This window comes from Pyrus communis, chromosome 13 (genome assembly GCF_041283825.1).
Source record: "Pyrus communis isolate YQ-2024b chromosome 13, ASM4128382v1, whole genome shotgun sequence".
NCBI lineage: Eukaryota > Viridiplantae > Streptophyta > Magnoliopsida > Rosales > Rosaceae > Pyrus > Pyrus communis.
This window is the reverse complement of record NC_142577.1, coordinates 9848801-9869946: the sequence shown is the minus strand read 5'-3', so window position 1 is coordinate 9869946 and position 21146 is coordinate 9848801. Positions and strand designations below refer to the sequence as shown.

Sequence of the window (21146 nt, the reverse complement as noted above, 5' to 3'; positions counted from 1 at the left end):
TTTCACATATAGGTGAGATGTTCCGTGAGGAAGAGCGTAGCCAGGCAAGACTCGGGGGTTACAACCTTGCTACATACCAGTGAGTGGGCTTTTGGTTTTCTATATATACATATATATGCTTTACAGTTTCCCAGAAACTGTTTTAAACGAGCAAATTCTTTTAGATGCCATGTCATCCTTGCATTTTATTTTATTATATGCATTGGTATGTATGTGCAAAATGTTGTATGACGCTGCGGATGCCAGGTAAGTTTCAGGTGAGTACTGTATGATGTTAGTGCTTGCATTGCTTATGGTTATACGTAGAGGCATGTGGAGCTCATTATCCTGCACCCCGGTGTTAGTGCTCCTGCCCGTGGCGAGGGCACCGTCCTTCACGTGATGTTCACCTCCCACACCGCACGTTCACCTTGGATCCAAGTTTGGTGCACAGCCCTGTCGTATAGACCACATTAGGTGGTTTCAACTCGTAGGTGACTCATGATTATTCGCATAGCCTTCACGTGATCGTAGCACTTGAGCATACTTATTTACACCTAACCCTGTCGTATAAACCACAATAAGTGGTTCCGACTTGTGTGCAGGCATATTTGATGAGCTATAGGTTCAGCCATTTAGGTCACGTTAGGTGACTCTGGCTGGCATTTCATTTACATTGATTTGTTTCTCCTACCTTACTTATTTTGTTGCTGAGATACTTGACATGGCACATACTCAGTTTTCATTACTCTCGAGCATGATTTCTACATACGTATATATTACTATTTTTTGGGAAATTATACGGGTTTTACGGTGAGGGGTTATTATTTTTGGAAAGTGAAATGGTTTTAAAAAGCTTTGTTTTGCCCACTCACGTTTTCAGTTTTGCACCCCTCCAGTTTCTAGTTAGAAGTTCGTATTGGTGGCTTACGAGGACTCTACGGCGGTTCTGACAAACTTCAAATAATATAAGGATTTCTTTCGTGCCTTGTATAATTCTGACTTAGCTGGATAGACTGCATCTTAGGTTACCTATGCTCTGAATATGTGTATCTACACTTTAAATACCTTCACTCTCACTTATATATTTGTCTAGTGTAAGTTAGCTAGTTTGGTTTTTGTTCACTCACATTTTTACATCACCGTCACTTCCGCACTGCGCACATGGCTACTTCATCATCACGTGACGGCCAGCATGCCTCGATTTAGGTCGGGGTGTGTCAGTACCTTATCAATGTACGACTTCTAAGAAATTCCAAGTAACCTTTTTGATCTATCTCTTGTGATTTCTATCCCAAGAACAAAAGAAGCATTTCCCATTTCTTTCATCTCAAATGTTTTAGACAGCAAGGCTTTTGTCTCGATCAACAAATTAATACAGTTACTAGCAAGGAAAATATCATCTACATATAAGATAAGGAAAATGTACCTAGAACCACACACTTTCAAGTATATGCAATCATCGATCTTGTTTTTAGTAAATCCAAAAGCAGTCACCTTCTCGTCAAACTTTAAGAACCAATGTCGGGACACTTGCTTCAATCTATATATGGATTTGTTCAACTTACACACCATTTTCTCGTGCTCTTCTTTTATGAAACCAAGTGGTTGTTCCATATACATGTCCTCCAAACTCCATTAAGAAATGCCGTTTTCACATCCATTTGGTGAAGCTCCAAGTCATAATGTGCAACCAATGCAAGAATGATTCTGAGGCTGTCTTTAGTTGACACTAGAGAAAAAGTTTCTGAATAATCAATTCCCTCAGCTTGTGTAAAACCCTTTGCTACTAGTTTCACCTTATATCTTTCAGTTTTTTCAGATGAATTTTTCTTTGTCTTAAAGATCCACTTGCTGCCAATAGCCCTCACATCTTCAGGTGCATTAACCAAAGTCCAAAGCCCATTAACCTGCATGGAATTCATTTCTTCCAACATTGCATTCTTCCATAATTCTTGTAGATGTGTAAATTTCATTGCATACAAATGATACGGCACAAAGCTCCACGTGACATATGACTCATCATGTATAGACAAGTCATCAATGACATGTGGCACAAATCAAGCAAAGGAAGCTCGAACCTTCCCCAAAATTCGACAGAAGGGCGGAATCTCTCCTTAAAATCGGCAAGGGGCCCAAATTGCTCCTAAAATTGAAAAGAAAGTTAAGGCATCTTCACAAAACAAGCAAGAAGATTGCTCACAAAATAGGCAAGAAAGCCCTATATTTCGGCCAAGCAAGGGAAAATGGCTGAAATTAAGACACAAGACATTCCTAAATTCTCCCATGGATGAATCAAGACACAAATCAGAGCCAAATCCATCCAAAGGCAATCTTTGAGAAGTCTATAAATACAAGGTCCTCAAACAAGCATAAAGGTTGAAAATTTCTACATTCAAGGCCGAAATTCTCACAATAGGAGAACCTCTGCCAAATCTTTGAAGACTAATAAGCTGCCAAAGCTCTCTTCGAAGAACGCACAACCAAAGTCAAAGCATTCCCTTGAAGAATCAACCAGCACTTGTGCCGATTCCTTCAAGACTTTGTTGCAAGCTCAAAACTTGTAACGACATTCATTTTAAGATCACGTCGCCATGACCCTTGAATCAATGAAATCTTACATTAACACTACCTTTGCCGCACCCCTAAACCTGAGGTGAAGACCATCCAAGCATACTTTCAAGCTCAAAACTTGAAGCAAATAGTTCAATCGTTCGTTCGAGATCAAGTCATCGCGACCTTTGGATTGACAGCCTACACATCTACATCAACTTTGAAGACTGAATTATAGGAAAGTTGTAAACAGAGATTGTAACCTACAAATTTAGTCAATATAAATCTACTTTGTACACGTGTTCTCGTTTCATTCGTTACAGAATTTTCATGTTTACAATTCTAATTTGCTCAAATTACATGGCATGATCGAAAGTCATTGGATCAATTTTGTCTTCATTTATCTCAATCTCCTGGAGATACACCAAGTAATCATCAGGGATAGCTAACCTTCTTGTTCTCGATAGCAATAGTCTTCTCTCAACAATGGCTTGACGCTCAATCAGTTGGTTTAAAGTTTGTGATGAAGATCCGGCCGTTTCGGTCGTGACATTTTCATATATTGGTTGAAAAAAATCATCAAGTTGGAACTCAATCATTGGTTGTGGCTGATTTGTGGTTTTTGGATTGCCATGCACATGCACGTCATCCATTGCTTCATTATCAAATAAAATTTCATTTCTTTTCTCTGGCAACACATCACCTGTTTCCTCAAACCATGAGCTCTCTCCATCGGTGTCTGACTCTTGAATCTCATCACCATCCTCTATAAACTTAGCTAACCAGTTTCGATAATTTTGTGAGAAAGGCTTGAAGGGTAAAACCTAAATCCCTTGGATCTTTCATGGAATCCCACAAAATTGTACGTTACTGTTACAACCCCAGATATGCAAATGGTTAAGACTCGGTTTGCATCCCGTCCATAGTTCATATAGAGTCTTCAATACTGCCTTTGTGGGAACACGGTTCAAACTATGATTCGCCATTTTAAGAGCTTCCCCCTACAGAAATTGAGGAAGCTTTGTTCGTGACATCATGCTTTGAACCATTTCTTTAAGAGTCCAATTTCTCCTTTCCGCCGCACCATTTTGCTGTGGTGTGCCCAGATTCATATACTAAGCAATTATTCCACATTTTTCCAAGAACAAAGCCAATGGCCCTTTAGCTTGACCTGTCTCAAAATACCTGCCATAGTATTCTCCTCCTTTATCTGACCTTAACACTTTAATAGACAAATTTAATTGGTTCTCTACTCCAGTTTTAAAAGTGTTAAAACATTCCATGACTGAAGATTTCTTAGAGATTAAATAGAGGTATGTGTACCATGAATAGTCATCGATAAATGTCACAAAGTATACATTTCCACAAAGAGTTTTAGAGATAAAAGGTCCACAGACATCCGTATGGATGATCTAAAAGCTTTTAACTTCTAATCGAACCTTTCTTTTTCAAATTTGTCAATTTCCCTTCGCAACAATCAATACAATTCACTAAGTCATTGAAATTCAATTTTGGCAAAATTTCATCTTTAACCAGACGGTCCATGCTAGCCCTAGAAATATGGCCAAGTCTTCTACGCCAAAGCATAGAAGAACTTTCATTTAAAAACAATCTCTTTCTTGGCATTGAAGCCGTGACATTCATACAATCCATCTCATTTAAAATAGTACAAAACACTTGCCAAAGATCACTCATTAAGAGACAAATTCCAAGCACATTTGATGGTTTATTTTTCAAGAAAATTTTAAGATTTTCATTGTCACCAACAAAAGCAAAGCCAAATTTCACAAGTTGAGAAGAAGAAATTAAACTCCTTCTTATAGAAGGTACATAAAGAACATTACATAATTCCAAAATAAAACCACTAGAAAGCCTAAGTTTGAGGTCACCTACTGCTTCCATTTCAACTTTATTCCCATTGCCCACATAAACTTGAAAATCTTCACTTCTTGTAGTATTTCTTCTTGTAAACCCCTGCAATGAATTGGTAATATGAACCGAACAACCAATGTCAAACCACCAAGAATTTAGAGGGATTTCAATAAGATTAGTTTCAAAACAAAACTAAAATTTTTACAAAAGTTTTACCTTTCTTATTTTTCCAAATCTTTCTTTTCTCAGAGTCCCTCTTCATGTGACCAAGTTTCTTGCAAAGATAGCACTTAATATTGTCCATGTCCTTATGTGTCACAGGTCCCCTTGAGGAGGTGGCATACATGGCAACAGTAGTATAATTAGGGTCAGGCTTAAAGACCTTACTAGGATAATATGCAGCACTTTTTCCCTTGTCAGCATGCACCAAGTTTACGAAGCCATAAATCTTATTCCTCCTGATTCTTGCTTCCTCTTGAGCACAAATGGAGATCAACTCATCGAGTGTCCACTTTTCCTTATGTGTGTTGTAGATGTCTTCAACTGATCAAATTTTGGGGGCAGAGAATTGAGCGCCATGCGAACAGTGAAGGCATCATTAACTGGAACTTCCAGATCTTTCAGCTTTGTAACAGTCTCCTCCAGCTTGAGAATATGCTCCCTCACACTCTTATTCTCATCAAGTTTGATAGTGGTGAGTGTAGTCATCAAATCACCCATTTCTGCCTTCTTGAACTCTCTGAACTTGGCTCTCACTGCATCCAGAAAGTCTTTTGCTTTGTCACTGGCTGTGATTTCAACCCTGACTGTCTCACCCATTGTTTTCATCACCATCAAGGACATTCTGTTGGCTTTCTCCCATTTCTCAAGCCTTTGATCAGCAATTGAGTTTTCATCCAATGGTGTTGGCTCATCCTCTCTCAAAGCCAAATCGAGATCCATCAGTCCCAGCACGATCTCAATGTCTTGCTTCCATTTCTTGAAATTCCCTCCATTCAAATGTTCAATGGAGGACAGGTTCATAGCCAAGGTATTCACTGAAGAAGACATGTAAACATTAAAATCGTTCAAACGCATGCGTATATCATACCTTTAGGTAAAACTATAAGCATCCATTCATTCTTTATTGTACACCCACCATTACAGGATCTTTTCATGCAATTATATCAAGTCTTTGGACAAGTATATGCCCTGATCAATATGATGTTATACACTGATCAAAACTTCAACAATTCATACATTCTGTTCTTTCTTTGGGAAAGAATGTTGACATTCAATAAGTTTTCATCACCTATGCATATAAAATCAAGAAAAAATTTAAAAGAACATGAGATGCATGATCTCACAACAACATTGTACGAGAAACACAAATATGATTAGGAGCAGTAAAAACACTAATTAGACAAGAAATAGAAAACAATAGATAAACAGGTAATTAGAAATAACAATATTCGAAGGCACGGCACCCTCCCAGAGGACCGCGAACTGGCAAGAAAAGTCATCCAGAAGGCATCCCAATACGTTGTCTTCTTGGATAAACTATATCACCACTCTTATTCAAGCCCACACCTGCTCTGCGTCACTCTAGAGTAAGGACTGAACATCCTGGTGGATATCCACTTTGGAGTTTGTGGCAATCACTCTGACGGACAAAAACTAGCACAGAAAGCCCACTTAGCTGGGTATTACTGGCCTTCGATGGTCAGGGACTCTAGGGGCTGCACCTTGAGATGTGGGAAGTGCCAAAGATTTTCTCCCATGACTCACCAATTAGCGGAAGAGATGAATCTGATGGCTAGCACATGGCATTTCATGCAATGGGGACTCGATCTCATTGGACCTTTCAAATGAGCCAAAGGCAACAAATAATATCTAGTGATCGCAACGGATTACTTCACTAAGTGGATTGAGGCGGAGCCACTTTCTCTTATCACCAAAGTGGCCATAAAAGCCTTTGTATGGAAAAGCATCATTTGTAGGTTTAGGGTCCCTTACAATCGAAATGCCACATGTGAAACGCCTTTCTCACTACCTTTCAAAACCAAGGCTATAATCCTCATCCAACGAAAAATGCCAACCATTGAGAGAACTAAGATGGAAAATGCTTATATCATTAAAAGGGCATTGGGTTTTATGAAGGAAATATTTGTGAAAGCAAGTTCATTTGAGCAATATCTATGCATGCTATTAACAATTAAAAGGTGGAATCATGCTTGTATGCACTCAAAAACAAAACTTAACCTATGAAATTCAAAGCCAAGTAGTTATGGTGAACCAAGACTCAACTCAAAACAAAGTGAGTTGAGAAATCTTATACTTTTGTTGATTTCTCTTTGCATAAGTAAAGGCTAATCACCCAAGAGAGAGGGCCTTCAGTCCTTTCTTCTTAGCTCCATGGATTTCTTGGAGGAGGATGGTAGAATGGATTCTCCAAGTTCCCAAAATAAAGAACCTCTAAGTTTCCACACCAAGGAGAGCATTAATGAAGAGATGAGTGACCTTGGATGAAATAGATGCTAGTAATTTTTCCAAGGTGGCCGGCCTCCTAGAGAGAGAGAGCTTGTGTTCTCATCTTTTTCTCCAAAAGAAACCCTAAGGATGAAATGACTATAAAGTTGCCTTTATACCACCTCATAATAGAGTGGCAAACTTGCAATTAAGCCAAGTTTACTACCCCTCACTCTTATGCCCGGCCATATTGGGTTCTTTGGGCTTTGAGGCCCTTTGTGTTTCAAGTTATCATACTACTTGAGTTAATAGGCTTGACATTCAAATCTCATTGGGCCTTGTGGCCCGAAACTAACCCGAGGCCTATAATGAACATATTCGTTTGATTAATTAACATATTAATTAATCCTAGCCATAAATAATTAAACCCTTTAACTATCCTTACTCGTCTCCGTTGTTTCTTCAATCTCTACCTTACTTGGTGTACGATCCATTAGGTTCCCTTTAGTGAGGCAGTGGGCAATTAGAACTCTTCAAATCGATTGTGAATTGAAACTTACTTTCAATTCTCCCTTTAGTGATTATACACTTTTAGGGCTTCCACAAACCATGAGTGATACCTAGCAATATGTCATGGCTACACAAGCTAATCAGAAGAGGTGGAGAACCTATTCAGTTTAGGATTACAATGCAATATGGTCTTTCTCTAATACAATACTATTGACCACATTGTTTGGTTTGATAGTTTATTCATGTGTATTATCCAATGTGATTCTCTTACTTATATGATTACCTTGTATGTGATTTGGAATGACTTCCTAACTCTCCTTCATACTCTAGCCAAAGATTCTTAATCATATCATAGAGTATTCTCCCTTAAACGGTTTGAAGGGTAGAGATCCCTTGTTGCACATTCACCTGCCTCCATGGCTAAGTGGCTTAACCCCAACTATGTCATGGACACCCTTTGATGGAGTGACTTTGACATAGTCATAGATCAAGGACCTAACCATAAGACAATTATGATGCCTCAGGTCAAATGACTACTTTGCATTATCCTAACCATGAGTTCTCATGTGACATGAATATGAGAACTCCTTGTTGATCGTGTTCAGTGGACTCATTCTCTATTGAGCACCTACATGCTTGTATTGGTGTTAGTCACACCAAGGACTCGAGACCAGTCACTCTCCCTAAGAGAAGACATAGCACGTACTGATCTTAACAGGTTGTCAATGCCCAATTGGCAATCCTATGATCAGGAACGTTTAGGATATGTATACAAAAGATAATGGTCTTATGAATCTAACTTCTTTAGATCACATTCTCCCAATTACATATTCCTTAACTTATCGTTTAAGCATATAACATTTATATGAGACGGCTTAAAACAATAATCGTTGCCCTTTATATTAAACTAGATTAGTTTAACATGTGAAATGTCCGTAAAGTATTATCATATAATTGGTTTTAGGGAACATTTCCAACATTTTCTTGATGAGCGAAGAGAAATGGCTTAGACCCGCCTATCAACATTAAGTACAATCGTACCATAACAAGGGAGTCAAACCCTGAAGGTTCCAAGTTGGAGACCTGGTCCTACGAGAAGTGTTTCAAAACACACAAATCCCAGGCGAAGGAAAGTTAAGTGCGAATTGTGAAGATCCTTACCAAATTGTCGGAGTGAGAGGCAAAGGAACCTATAACCTTGCTACTCTAGACGATTCACCCATACAGAAACGCTGGAATATCTCCAAGCTGAAATGCTACTACTAAGAAGACCCTCTCTTTTGTATGAACTCGCATAGCTACGAGGTGCATTTCGGGCCAGTCTGTAATAATAGCGTGCACTCCATGCCAGCCCGAGAGCTAGTGTAATTGTGACTTAGCTACGGCAAGTTATCCTAAAAAACTTTGTCTAACATATATGTCAAGTTTTATTAAGAAAATGTGTTTTAACTCACATACCCCCCTACGGAAAGCGGGTTAGATCCCTGCCACGGTTCAAAACTTCCTAAGGCGGGCAGTCACCAACAGGGAGGATTCGTTCACAACCTTGGTGAATGCACTTCTTATGGGGCATTTGGTGGACACACCCATATATAGAGGGAACTTCTTCGACGTTAGGCGAATGTGGTTGGACCAACCTAGTCCTCCATGTAGAATTCTATCCCAAACCACCATGCGAAACTCTCAGTGGCACTTGCCTACTTGAGCGGCAAGGTTCGAAGGGGGTGCAGGCAATGAAGAATCCCCATAACCCTAAAAGTTAGAAAACTTTAGGGTGGACATACTTAATGACCTCACTGAAGTTTAGGTCCATTACGATATTGCTCGGAGTCCAACTAGTGACGGGGCCTCTCGAATTCGAAATTCGCCTCAAAAACAAAATATCCACTCCTAGCCGTCGTGCAAACAAAACAAATATTACAAAAGAGGGCAAAAAGTTGCAAGTCGAACCACTTAAGGGTGAGAGTCATTGTGCAACCTATCAGGTGTAATTAAAACCACTCCATTTAGTGAATGAAAACACAAGTCCAAATTATAGCGATCCAACCAATCTACTCAGAGTCAACGCATTCCGCATGAAACATGAGTCCGAATTATGGCAATCCGACCTCTCTATCCAGAGTCAACTAAAATTATTCACTCCGAATATATGGGGGCAAAGAGATATATTCGAAATTCTACAAGAAGCAAAACGCAAAATGGACAACACAAAGTTAAGCAAAGCTATATTACTTCAACAAAAAATCAAAATATTACTAAAAGTCACAGGGAAACCGTAGGCAAAAGCCGAACCCTGACTTACAAAAAAATAGGATGTTTGTAGTTACTGAAAACAAAAAAGTGAACATAAAGACAAATAATAAAGCAGCATAGATTCACAGCATGATACTTCAACATTCACGGCAGAGAAGCAGTAGAGCAAGCAGACACAGTAGAATCATGAGAAGGAGATCCCTGGGGACTCGTGGAAGAGAAACCAGAAACTTCCTTTTATTGGCCTAGTCTTTCCTTCAAGTCATGAATGACATCGCAAGCCTCCTCCTCGCAGACTCTTCTGGTCTCCACCACCGGTTGTCTCAGAAACTCTTCCATTCGGCTAAATTTGGTAGTCTTGATCATGAGTTCCTCCTCTAACTGCGTAATTCGGGCCACCATAAGTGTCATTGTGGCTTGCCACAGCTGCTTTAGTTGAATCCAAGTCCGCCTGCACTTTGCTCGTAGCCTCCTCAACCTCCTCCCTCTGGAGTCGCAACTCGTACAAGGAACCTTCGAATGAAGACCTGACTTGCTAAACTTAAGCACGCTTATTCTTAATGCATCGGTCTCTACTACTCATCTCATGTGCTTCTCCTTAGGTGTTGAGTAGTTGTTAAAGTGCTTTTAGCATTGTTTGGTAGGATGATAGGAGCGCTCACTACGCGGGTGACTTGCTCACCCTCATTTTCTATTGATCTAGGTGTTTCATTGGTTTGTTCTTGATGCGAACTGAGTAAGCACACAAATTAAAACCCTCTTGTGACAATTGTAGTATATAAATAAGTAGGGATCGTTCTTAACCGGGGATTAGGAGGGATTGCAAAATCACTTGGAAACTGACTCAAAAACGTAAAATGAAGTTGGAAACACTAAACTAAACTCAGTGAATGCAAAACTAAACAATAAAAACACTAAAACAAATCAAAAGACTCAAAACTGCCCCAAAACACTCAAAACTGCCTTAAAAACACTTTCTGGGCAGTTTTGAGCACTTTGGTGAATTTGGACGAATTTGTGTAACAACTTGAATCAAAACACTTATAAACACAAACTAAGACACTTTCTAACTAGATTGGACACTAAAGTAAAGGGGGATTGAGGTTTTGACGAAATTAAAATAAATGCACAGATTGTAATTTAAAGGCAGAATGTAAATATGAATGTGATGAAAATATGGATGAATGCTAGCTAGAAGGTTTTTCTCCACACATGTCACACTTGCATACACTTTGATTTTCAGTTGGTCTTTCGATAAATTATGAAACTCAACACCCCGGGTTAATTAGGTCCGCTTAAATTAACCGTCAAGTTCTCCTTAAGTTAATGAATTGGATGGGTTAGCGCAACGCAATTCAAAACTTTCTCCAAAAGTCCCTTACGTGAAAGTACAATAAAGATACAATCAAAGATCATTAAGCATCATGAAAACTATAAGTGTTGACGAGGCATTCGTTACTATGATGAGCATGAAATTAGTGCCAAGAATTCATTTAACGCGATTGTTTATAAGCAACCTCCACTACTTGTGAATATAAGTTCATAACTATTAGGTGAAACTCACTTATATTCTAGCGTCATATTCATGCATGAAAATCAAGCGTGCACTCTCAATAAACATACATAAATAAGTTATCAATCAAATAGTTAAACAAATTGAATCCACAACTTATGAAATTCCAACCAAATGTAATCAATTCATATTGCAAGCATAAACATGGTTTCGAATCACCCCTAGCTAATTAGGGGTTTAGCCTCTCATGTTCACAGAAAGAGAAATACAATTGAATTTAAACATAAAGCACAAAGGATTGATTACACCTAGAACGCCCAACGAATCCACGTGAATTGGTGCGCGTCGAAGCTCCTCTTTCCTCTTCTCCTTGCTGCGGCAGATTGGGTTTTGGATGATTTGGGGTGAATTTCTGGGTTATAGATAGGTTTAGGGTTGTTTGGTGGTGCGGCAATGGGTGTGGATGGTTTGGAATGGTGTGGAATGGTGTGGAATGGTTGCAGCAAGACTTGGAAGTGGCTGGAATGGAGGGGGGGAGTGCATGGCAAAGGTTTTGGGTGATGGTGGCTGCTGAAAAATATGAATGAAATTAGGGTGTTAAGGTGGCTGATGAGAATATGAATGAATGGTGTAGGCTCTAGGGCTAAGAACAAGGTACGACTGAGATGGATTCTTGGGTTATTAGGGTGAAAATCAATGGGAAGCTTGCGGATGGAAGAATGAATTAGGGTGAATGGTTTTTTAGATGGGATTTGCGGCTGAAAATGTGTGGCTGAATAATTGGAACCCCTAGGGTGCGGCTAGGTTTAGTTTAGGAGAGAATTAGGATGAGAATCTGAATGGGAGAATGAAAGGTGACGGCTAGGGTGAAATAAAAGGGCAAGGTGGCTGCAAGGTTAGAGGGCTAGGGTTTAAGTGCATAAGTTGGGCCCAAATTGCCCCCCCTTGCACGGCAAGGGAAGGGAATTGGGCTAAAGGCACGGCTTAGGGCTAGAATTTGGGCTAGGGCCTTCGTTTTGTGTCCTAAAGCGCCTACAAGGACTTCAAAGTGGCTAGAAAATACGGACGTTTAAGATTAGGAAAGGTTACCAAAACGGGAAACTTAGGGTTAACTTTCCTAAAATAGGAAACCTTGTTTGAGTAGGATTCCTCGTTTTGGTAAGAATTCATCGTTGGAGTAGGAATTCGTCGTTTCTTCAAGTCTTCAACTCATTCATTCCTCTTTCGCTCCAAAAGACTCCAATTTGCATCTTCTTGCACACTTTGGCCTTATAATCTGAAAATACACAAAAGTGGCCTTAAACACTAAAACAACTAAGTAAACACAACATAAATACACGAGAACAAGCTAATTAAGTCGCATGAATATGCTCCTATCTGTTCTCTTGATGGTGATGGTGGCCTTGCGATGGAGGCGCATCTAGTGGCTGCTGGTTTCAATTCCAATCTTAGGGTTTTTTTTTTTTTTTTTTTTTTTGTTTGACTAGCCACTTTTGGGCCTTTCTATTGTATTTTCTTATTTGCTATTGGGCTGTATTTTGGTTATGGGTTACCTTTTGGGCTCTATTTTCCTTGTACTAATTTTTTTTATTTAATGAAAGTAATTTAGTTTAACAAAAAAAAAAAAAAAATTCCTTTTGTGAAAGGTCAAACCTGTTATTGCATTTATATTCCTTTAGGAAAAAAAAAAGAAAAAGAAAATTATAGTATTGATCCCTCAACTTTAACCCAATTAAAGTAAGGGTCTCTTAACTAAAAATTCATAACCAATGATCCTTTAACTCCTCAAAAGGTGTAACTATGATCTTTTTCATTAACTCCTTCAGAACTTCCGTCAAAACAAGTCATGTGGGAAGAATCATTGATCTAATTGGTTTAAAGTTGAGGGATTATTGCTTCAATTGAGTTAAAGTTGAGGAACCACTTCTACAATTTTTTCATTTGGTTTCCAATATTTTCCCCTTGATTCTGACCATGTGATTCATTTTGAAGAAAGTTTTAATAGAGTTAACGAAAATGATCATAGCTATACATTTTGATGAGTTAAGTAGTCAATGATCATAAATTTTTAGTTGAAAAAATATTACTTTAATTGAATTAAAGTTCAAAGATTATTGCTATAATTTTTTTTAAAAAAATAAAAAAGAATATATGTACGGTGCAATTTTTGTCATGACAGGCATTTAATTAGTAAAAAGGTGGGCATATTACTTTGTCCCGTCAAACAATCGTGAAGTAAAAGTGACATAAAATTTGTTTATTGAATAATTAATTTAAAGTTGTTGAGACGCAACAAGTTAGCATATGCATGGTTGCTCAAAAAGCCTGCATATATGATATATCTACAAAAAGACGAACAGGGAAAAAGGGCATGTTCCACTTTATCATATGCTTGTCCTTTACCTAAGGCTACAATAGTAACATTCCATCTATATTATAAACTAACCAAGTTTAATTAATATATTCACATATGTTGTACTAGTTTATCCTAAAATAATTAATATTTTAAGGGATCTAAGAATAAGTAGATATATTCACATGCTTGTCCTTTACAGAGCTCCTTATCTTTTTATTTCTCTTTTGTAGAATAATTAGGAGGACAAAAGAAAACACGAGATGTCAGCATCTTCTTTGTAAAGGTATGTGCGCGATCAGAAAGTTGATTCATTCAATGTTTCTTCCAAGACAATCTTTTTCTTTTTTAGGGGTTTAGGTAAACCATGGACCTATACGCACTACAATAAAAAATATATATTACACTTTTGTTTTTCTTGAAGTTTTAGAGAGGGTGACACATATAATGCTAGGTAGAATAAAATTTGAGATTATATTTATATGTCATATGATGTGTTAATAATAAAAACTAAACATGTTAATAAATATTTTATAAATTTGATCTACAAATTTAGTTTGCGTATCTTACCTAGAAACAAAATGCATGGGTAGAGCTTTTGTTGTAGATTTTTATCTCCTACTTTCTCGGAGATGACAAAAGCAGAAGGATAACTAAAGTAGGTTAAAAGCAAAGCTTAACTAACCCCATTTAAAGTATATTCCATCCCTATTTGTATTGTACTTTTGTCTTATGTTAATCTCAAGAAAATTATCCCAAGAATTAATACTTAATGTATATAGAAGACTAGGCCACGCTCTTTGTAGTACTTTTCATTCATTAAATTACCAAATATCATGCGTGTTTATATGCTTACCATGAACCGTGGCTTATGAAAAAAGGAACTTTCGGCTACTGGAATTGCTATGTTTTTTTTTTTTTAAATAAATTATGATGTACTTTAAGAATAATCAGTTGTAAAGTAAAGTAAATGAGTACTTATTTAAATGTATTTTAAAAGTGTTGTGAGTATAAAAAGCAGTGTAAAAGCGTTTGATAAATTTTAATGTAAACTGATATAATTATATACAATGACAAATGCACATAGTAATAGGAGTGGTGGCAACGAGAGCAGTGGCGAGGACAATGGTGAATGGTGATAGTGGTGGTTGCGATGGTGGTGATGGTGGTTGCGATGGTGGACTTATAATGGTGGTGCTAATAGAGGGATGTGGTGGTTGGGGTGCAGAGTTAACAATGGTGGTAGGGCAGTGGTTGCGTTGGCGGTGGTGGTGGATATGGTTGCAGTGGTGGTGGTGGATGTGGTTGTAGTGGTGGCAATTTCAGTTTGGTGGTGGTGGTGACGGTGGTGGTAATGATGGTGGCAACAATCGTGGTAGTGGCGATTATGGTTGTGGTGGCAGCTGTGGCGATTGCAATTATGGTGGTGGTGATGGCAGTGATGGTGGTGACACTAGTGGTAGTAGCGGTTGTGTATGTGAATGTGGTGGCAGTGGTGAAAGTTGTGGTTATAGTGATGGTGGTGGTGGTGGTGGTAACAGTTGTGGTGATAGGTGATAGCAGTCACTTTAATCTCTATGGGATAAAATGTGTGTGGAAGGCTAAATAATGCCATTCAAAAAAACTTAATGAACGTATTATAACAATTCAAAATATTCATTAAAGGTTTAACTCTATTTTTTTTTAAGTAGTTTTTAAAAGCAACCTACATGTTGCTTTTAAAAAATGCTATCAAATGACTATTGTGACAGCCCGTCCCGAATTATTCGTATCGTAGGTGTGAAATGACGATATTTGCCCCTAGTGGTTATGTTTCATTTTGGGGTGTTTGTTTTGTGGGCTTGTTGGCTGCATCTGGACCACACACACACTCTCATCCCTATCCCTTTCCCGTATACTTTCCTTGTCCCGTGTCTCTCTCTCCTTGTTCTTCTTCTTTATACGGACAAGTACCAAGACCCGTGAAAACGTTGTAGATCGAGGTGGAAAACTATATCTTTGTGTTCGTGACGATCATACAAGTTCAACAATACCCATTTCAGGTAGGAAATCCTTTGATTTCACGTTGACCCATGGAACCCCGATTATGGCTACTATTTATGCACACGTGAGATGTTGTTTTTCAGGGAATTTGAAGCTTGTAGGAAGCTTAGTGAGGTCTTTAGGAAGCTTGGGGTGGTTCGTTGGAAGGATTTGGACGTCGGGATCATGAGTTGCAGGTTTGGCCGGATTTTGTGAAGTTTCCCCGGCTTGATTTCGTGAATTTCAGGGCTTGAAAGTGGTAAGATTTTGTTCTACTTGTTGTAAGCTTCATTTTGGTACCAATTTCATGGAATTTGGTTGAAAAATCAGTGAGAAACGAAGGTTTGAAAATTTTCCGGTTTTCCAACGACGGCAACGGCACCGGAGGTGTGCTGGAGAAGAAGACGGAATATTTCGTCAGTTTGGACGGAATATTCCTGACGACGTTAACTGACGCAGTCAGTGTGCTAGACACGTGGCCGGCGTGTGGCAGCGCGTGGAGGTCAGAAAATTATTTTAAAAATATGGTGATGTTAGTGAGGTTGAGTAGATCACGTTGGTGTATTCACACACCCCATTTGAGAATTGTATGAGAAGTTATTACCTAGTTTTGGTTATGTGCTTTAAATTGACGTTTTTATAGTTGTTTCGCATATAGGTGAGACCTATCCCGACGACGAGCGCAGTCACTCGAGACAATGGGGTTACGACCCTTCCACATACCAGTGAGTGGGCTTTTGGTTTTTCGTATATACCTATATACTGTGGTTTTTCCCAGAAAATGAAATGGAATGTTTATATGTTTTAAATGCCATGCATTACGTTTGCCTATTGATTTATGCATTCGTAGTTGCATATATGTATGTTTGGTGATGCGGACGCATAGGTAAGTGTCAGGTAAGTTATGGTTTATGATGATGATTTGTAGTTATGTGAGATACGTAGAGAGCTCATAACCTGCATCCCCGGTGTTAGTGCTCTCGCTCAGAGTAGGGTATAGTCCTTCACATGATGTTCACCTCCTGCACCACACGCTCATCTTGGATCCAAGTTAGGTGCACAGTCCTGTCGTACAGACCATTATAGGTGGTTCCGACTTGTAGGTGACCTGCAATTATTCTCCCAGTCTTCATGTGATCGTAGCACTTAAGCGTATTTATTTACACCCAATCCTGTCGTATAGACCATTATAGGTGGTTTCGACTCGTGTGCAGGTATAGTTAGTGAGTTGGAGATTTGAGCTTTAGATTCAGCCGTACAGGTCACGTTAGGTGACTCTGGCTGACATGTTATTTGCATTGTTTGACATTACCTAGGTTACTTACATTTTATGTGGAGGCATTCGACATGGCATATTTCTAAGCATGTTTTCTATATATGTGTATATTCTATTTTTTGGGAAACTATACAGGTTTTACGGCGAAGGGTTAGAACTTTTGATAATGAAATGATTTTGAAAAGCTTTGTTTTTGCCCACTCACACTTTCTATTTTGCGCCCTTCCAGGTTCTAGTTTGGATTGCTCTTTTGGTGGCTCATGAGGAATCCACGGCATATCTGACAGATTATCACCAGTGTAAGACCCCCTCTGGGTGTGTTTAGTTAGTATTTGTTCCTCTGGACTGCACTAGGTTTTCTATGCTCTGAATATTATTTTTCACACTTACGCTTGCACATGTATGTTAACTACTCTGTGTGTAGTTTGATTTTTATTTGTTCGTACTTTTATTATTATTCTTAGTTTCCGCACTGTGCGCATGGTTACGTCATCCTCAAGTGATGGCAGCACACCTTGATTTCAGTCGGGGTGTGTCAGCTATTGCTTTTAAAATATGAAGGATATTTTACTTTTACTAAATATTTTATATTACTTAAATTTAAAGTTACGCAATATTTTGTGATTACAAAAAAAAAAAAAAAAAAAAAAAAAAAAAAAAAAAAAAAATCAAACAAACAAACAAGACTTTAATGATACCTCTTTGTTTGGCTTTTGAAAAAAAGAACTTTTAAGGTGTAAAGCAAAAGCATGGGAATTTCGTGGGAAAGAATAAAGTTAAGCACCGGCCTATTGAAAGGTTGGGTGTTATGGAAATTTGGGTTGTTGAGGGTCCAATCGATTCATTTGATCTTTTAAGAAAATGAAAAACAAGAGAAAAATTGCGGACTCACGTGATAATCATCAGTTCATTTTAGTATTAGATTTTTAATTTTTGAGCTTAAAAATATAATCAAAATATATGGAAGAAACGAGAGATGAATCATAATAATGATCAGTTTGTCTCTAATTCTCTTAATTCCTCAGACTTTCTTTTATCTTCACCACAAAAACAACAAAAATAGAAAGAAGCTATTATCCTGTATAATTTACAAAGAGAATTTTAGATCTTAAAATCGTTATGTATCTTGACCTAGAAAAAAGGGTACTAGTCGAATCACTAATCCAAAGATTCAAAACTAATCTCAAAGAGTCGGAGCGATGTGGACAAGTTCCATATCCATTCCTGGATGCCTCTACAGTCTGGCAATGACCCGCCGACAGGGTATTGGCCTCGCCCCTTCTAGAAAAGGGAAAGAGATGATCTTCTGGTCTTTCTCTTCAAAATTCATGAAGCAAGTGATCCGAATTTTTAAAATTTGATCTAACGATAAAAAATTATTATAGTTTTTAAAAGTTTTTACTAATTTCTCTTTTTAATCGTTTGATAAAATTTTAAAGATCCAGATTACTTAATTCCTGACTTTTGAAGGGAAAAGTGAGGAGATGATCTCTTTGCCCTAGAAAAGTACCTGCTGAGTCGCTGCTGACCGTTTCTGATTCATTCATTTTTGACCTACTTTACTTAATAGCTAACAATTTCTAACATGCGTGCATGCATGCATGCATTTGAGATGGAGTATTAGGACAAGTTGCAATATTTGACATTGTGTAGGGTCAGCGGAAAAAAAATATCTCAAATGCACACACAATCGCTCTCAGCCGAAGGTCCAACGAGAAAACGCGTTGTGCACAATCAAGTAGCCTACCTAGAGAATGAAATGTATTAATGCGTTCCCAAATTCCAAACTCCGAAAAGCTAAAGAAAAGACTTGGTAAAAAGGCTCTTCGACGATTAATTTAGTAAACAATTTATAAGACCTTTTGTTTTCTTTGGTCAAGGATTCTCAAGACATTTACATGTGATATGGTCTAAAGGTATATGCTGATTCTTTACCTTTACAGTAACTGGAAGGGAAAAAAAGTGAAACCCATGAAACAGTTGGGATGAAGTTTGGGTAAACAAATTAAAATATAAAGGTCTTTATAGGCTACACTCAATGACGGAACTAGAAATTTTTTACTGGGTAGGCTAACTTAAAAATTTAAATCTTTATAAATAAAGAAATTTGATACCGTATTTTTCATAGTATCAGCTAACTTAAAAAAAATTCACAAGATGAGCCAAAAAATTTTGTAATTAAACAAATCCAAACTTGTACATGTACAAGAAGCAATGAGAAAAATGATTTAAGAAAAAAAATGGTTTGTAAACTGTATTATATAATTTTATATAGTTAAACCTAGAGAATTCGAATTAGTGACTAAATATATGGTGGGTTACATTCGAAAATCAATCAAAATTACATGTAAAATTTTATTTTTCTCCAGAAGCTACCTATAGCCCATGACCGCCCTTAACCTGGCTCCGCCAGTGGCTACACTTGTGCTAAATATCAATATAAAATAGGTACTATACAATGTATTGTGTTATTTTCATTATACTAGCAATTGTACACATGCTATACATGTGCTTATTAAATTTTAAAAATAAAATTTGCAAAAGGAGAAAACATAAAATGGAAAACTAATGAAAATGGCTTCAAAACTTTGAATTTTAACCAAAAGTCATCTAATAATTTTATTTAATGATAAGGACAAGAGGGAAAAAAAAAATTCTTATCAAACGCGCGTGTAGTCTCCTTTGCCGCTGCATCTTTCAGTTGCTTCTTTTTCCAATACTCATCAACTGGGGTCCAAAAATTACCTTGCTAGAAGCAACTCTAATCATGGCTGCTCCAATATCTATTTTACAACCTCTATATATTTGTACTATATATATACATACACACCTTACTACATATTATATATTATGGACATATGAAGCACTGAAGAGTACCTTGTGCAACTTTATTTACCAAGCCACTACCTTTTATACCTACAATTTTGATTTACATGATGCACCCTTGAGACAAATGTGTTGTTCCCAACAATTTCCATCCACAAAATCGCTGGTGCCCTTAAAGGCTTCGAAAATTGTATGGTAACTAAAATTCAGGGTTTTTAAGTTTCATAAATAATGTAGTACCGTTAAGTTTCATAAATAATGTAGGACTGTTAAGTTTTATAAACAATGTAGTACCGTTAAGTTTCATAATCAATGTAGCCTGTTTCATAAACAATGTAGTACCATTAAGCTTCATAAATAATGTAGTACCGTTAAGTTTAATAAACAGTGTCGTAAGTTTCATAAACAGTGTATTAAGTTTCATAAATAGTGTAGTACCGCTAAATTTGATAAACAGTGTAGAAAACAATTTGTGTGAGGACGTGCTTGTCTGCGGGTTAGTTTTTTTTTAAAAAAAATTGATATTAAAATTATGTCTTTTTCATTAAAATTTAAGGTCTTTTGTCATTTTTACTAAAATTTAAGAGTTTTTCATTAAAATTTTAGTCTTTTTCATTAAATAAAGTTATAGCATAGGTTTTTTTATCAAAATAAACTTAGCGCAAACCCTTTTCATGAATGTTCCCAACATAAAATGGTCGCTAAAGCTTTTTGGTCACAACTTTCAAATAATTTTTCGTCGTTGAAGAAGTTGTTCCTATCTTTAGTGATTGTTTTTGTGTAATTACTGCACTATTAAAAGTTTATTTATTTGGGAGAAAAATGTTGAAGAGAAAATGGAGGCAATTAACTTGGATGTGAGGCTTTAAAAAAATAGTAAAATTATTTTGTGTTTAATTACTAAATTGCCCATAACTTTTATTTTGGTTATTTTTCTAAAGATTTGTTGACAAGGTTAATTTGGCCTTTTCACTTTTTTTTTATTGACATAAATTTTGTTAATAGGTAGTTTATTATGTTACATGTTGTTAAAAATAATACAACATATCAGCACCATGTAATTGTTTACTTTAACAATTTTGAAAACAATAGTATAAGTAAGCATTTATGACACCCCTCGACCCCAGATGTCCACTAGGACTCTGAATCGAGCTGTGTTGGCTGACAGCTAGAAGGTGACGAAGTCATAAAGTGTATTGATGTGGAAAATGTGAATAAATTTAAACCTAAAATTGCCTCAGTACAAGAGTGCTTGATGTGCGGGTATGAACCCATTTCACACGTGATGGCAAAGCATAAGTATTGTACAGTTAAATAGGGTGAGAATTATACCACTGATGGTAATCATCTACCCCAAGGTTTGCCAATAATCCTCGTCGGTACATGATAGGAGCATATTTATGTGACTTTGTTAGCTTATTTCCTAGCATTTTTGTTGTTAGTTCCTAGTTATTTTAGCATTTTAAGCTATTTTCGTGTGTTTGTAGGTACAAAAGGCTAAAGAGGCAAGAAAGAACATTTTGGAGCAGTTTTGGGCTTGG

The 21146-nt window shown here is 37.3% G+C and overlaps 1 protein-coding gene across 1 annotated transcript; it reads right to left on the bottom strand.

Annotated features, from left to right (window-relative positions):
* Nucleotides 1–4262: 4262 nt before the first annotated feature.
* Nucleotides 4263–6400, bottom strand: LOC137735997 (uncharacterized). The gene is made up of 2 exons (XM_088683509.1): nt 4621–6400; nt 4263–4506 (listed from the first exon to the last, which is right to left on the bottom strand). Exon 1 carries the CDS (start codon nt 5479–5481, stop codon nt 4897–4899), a length of 585 nt encoding a protein of 194 aa, XP_088539635.1. The 5' UTR covers nt 5482–6400; the 3' UTR covers nt 4263–4506; nt 4621–4896.
* Nucleotides 6401–21146: the final 14746 nt, after the last annotated feature.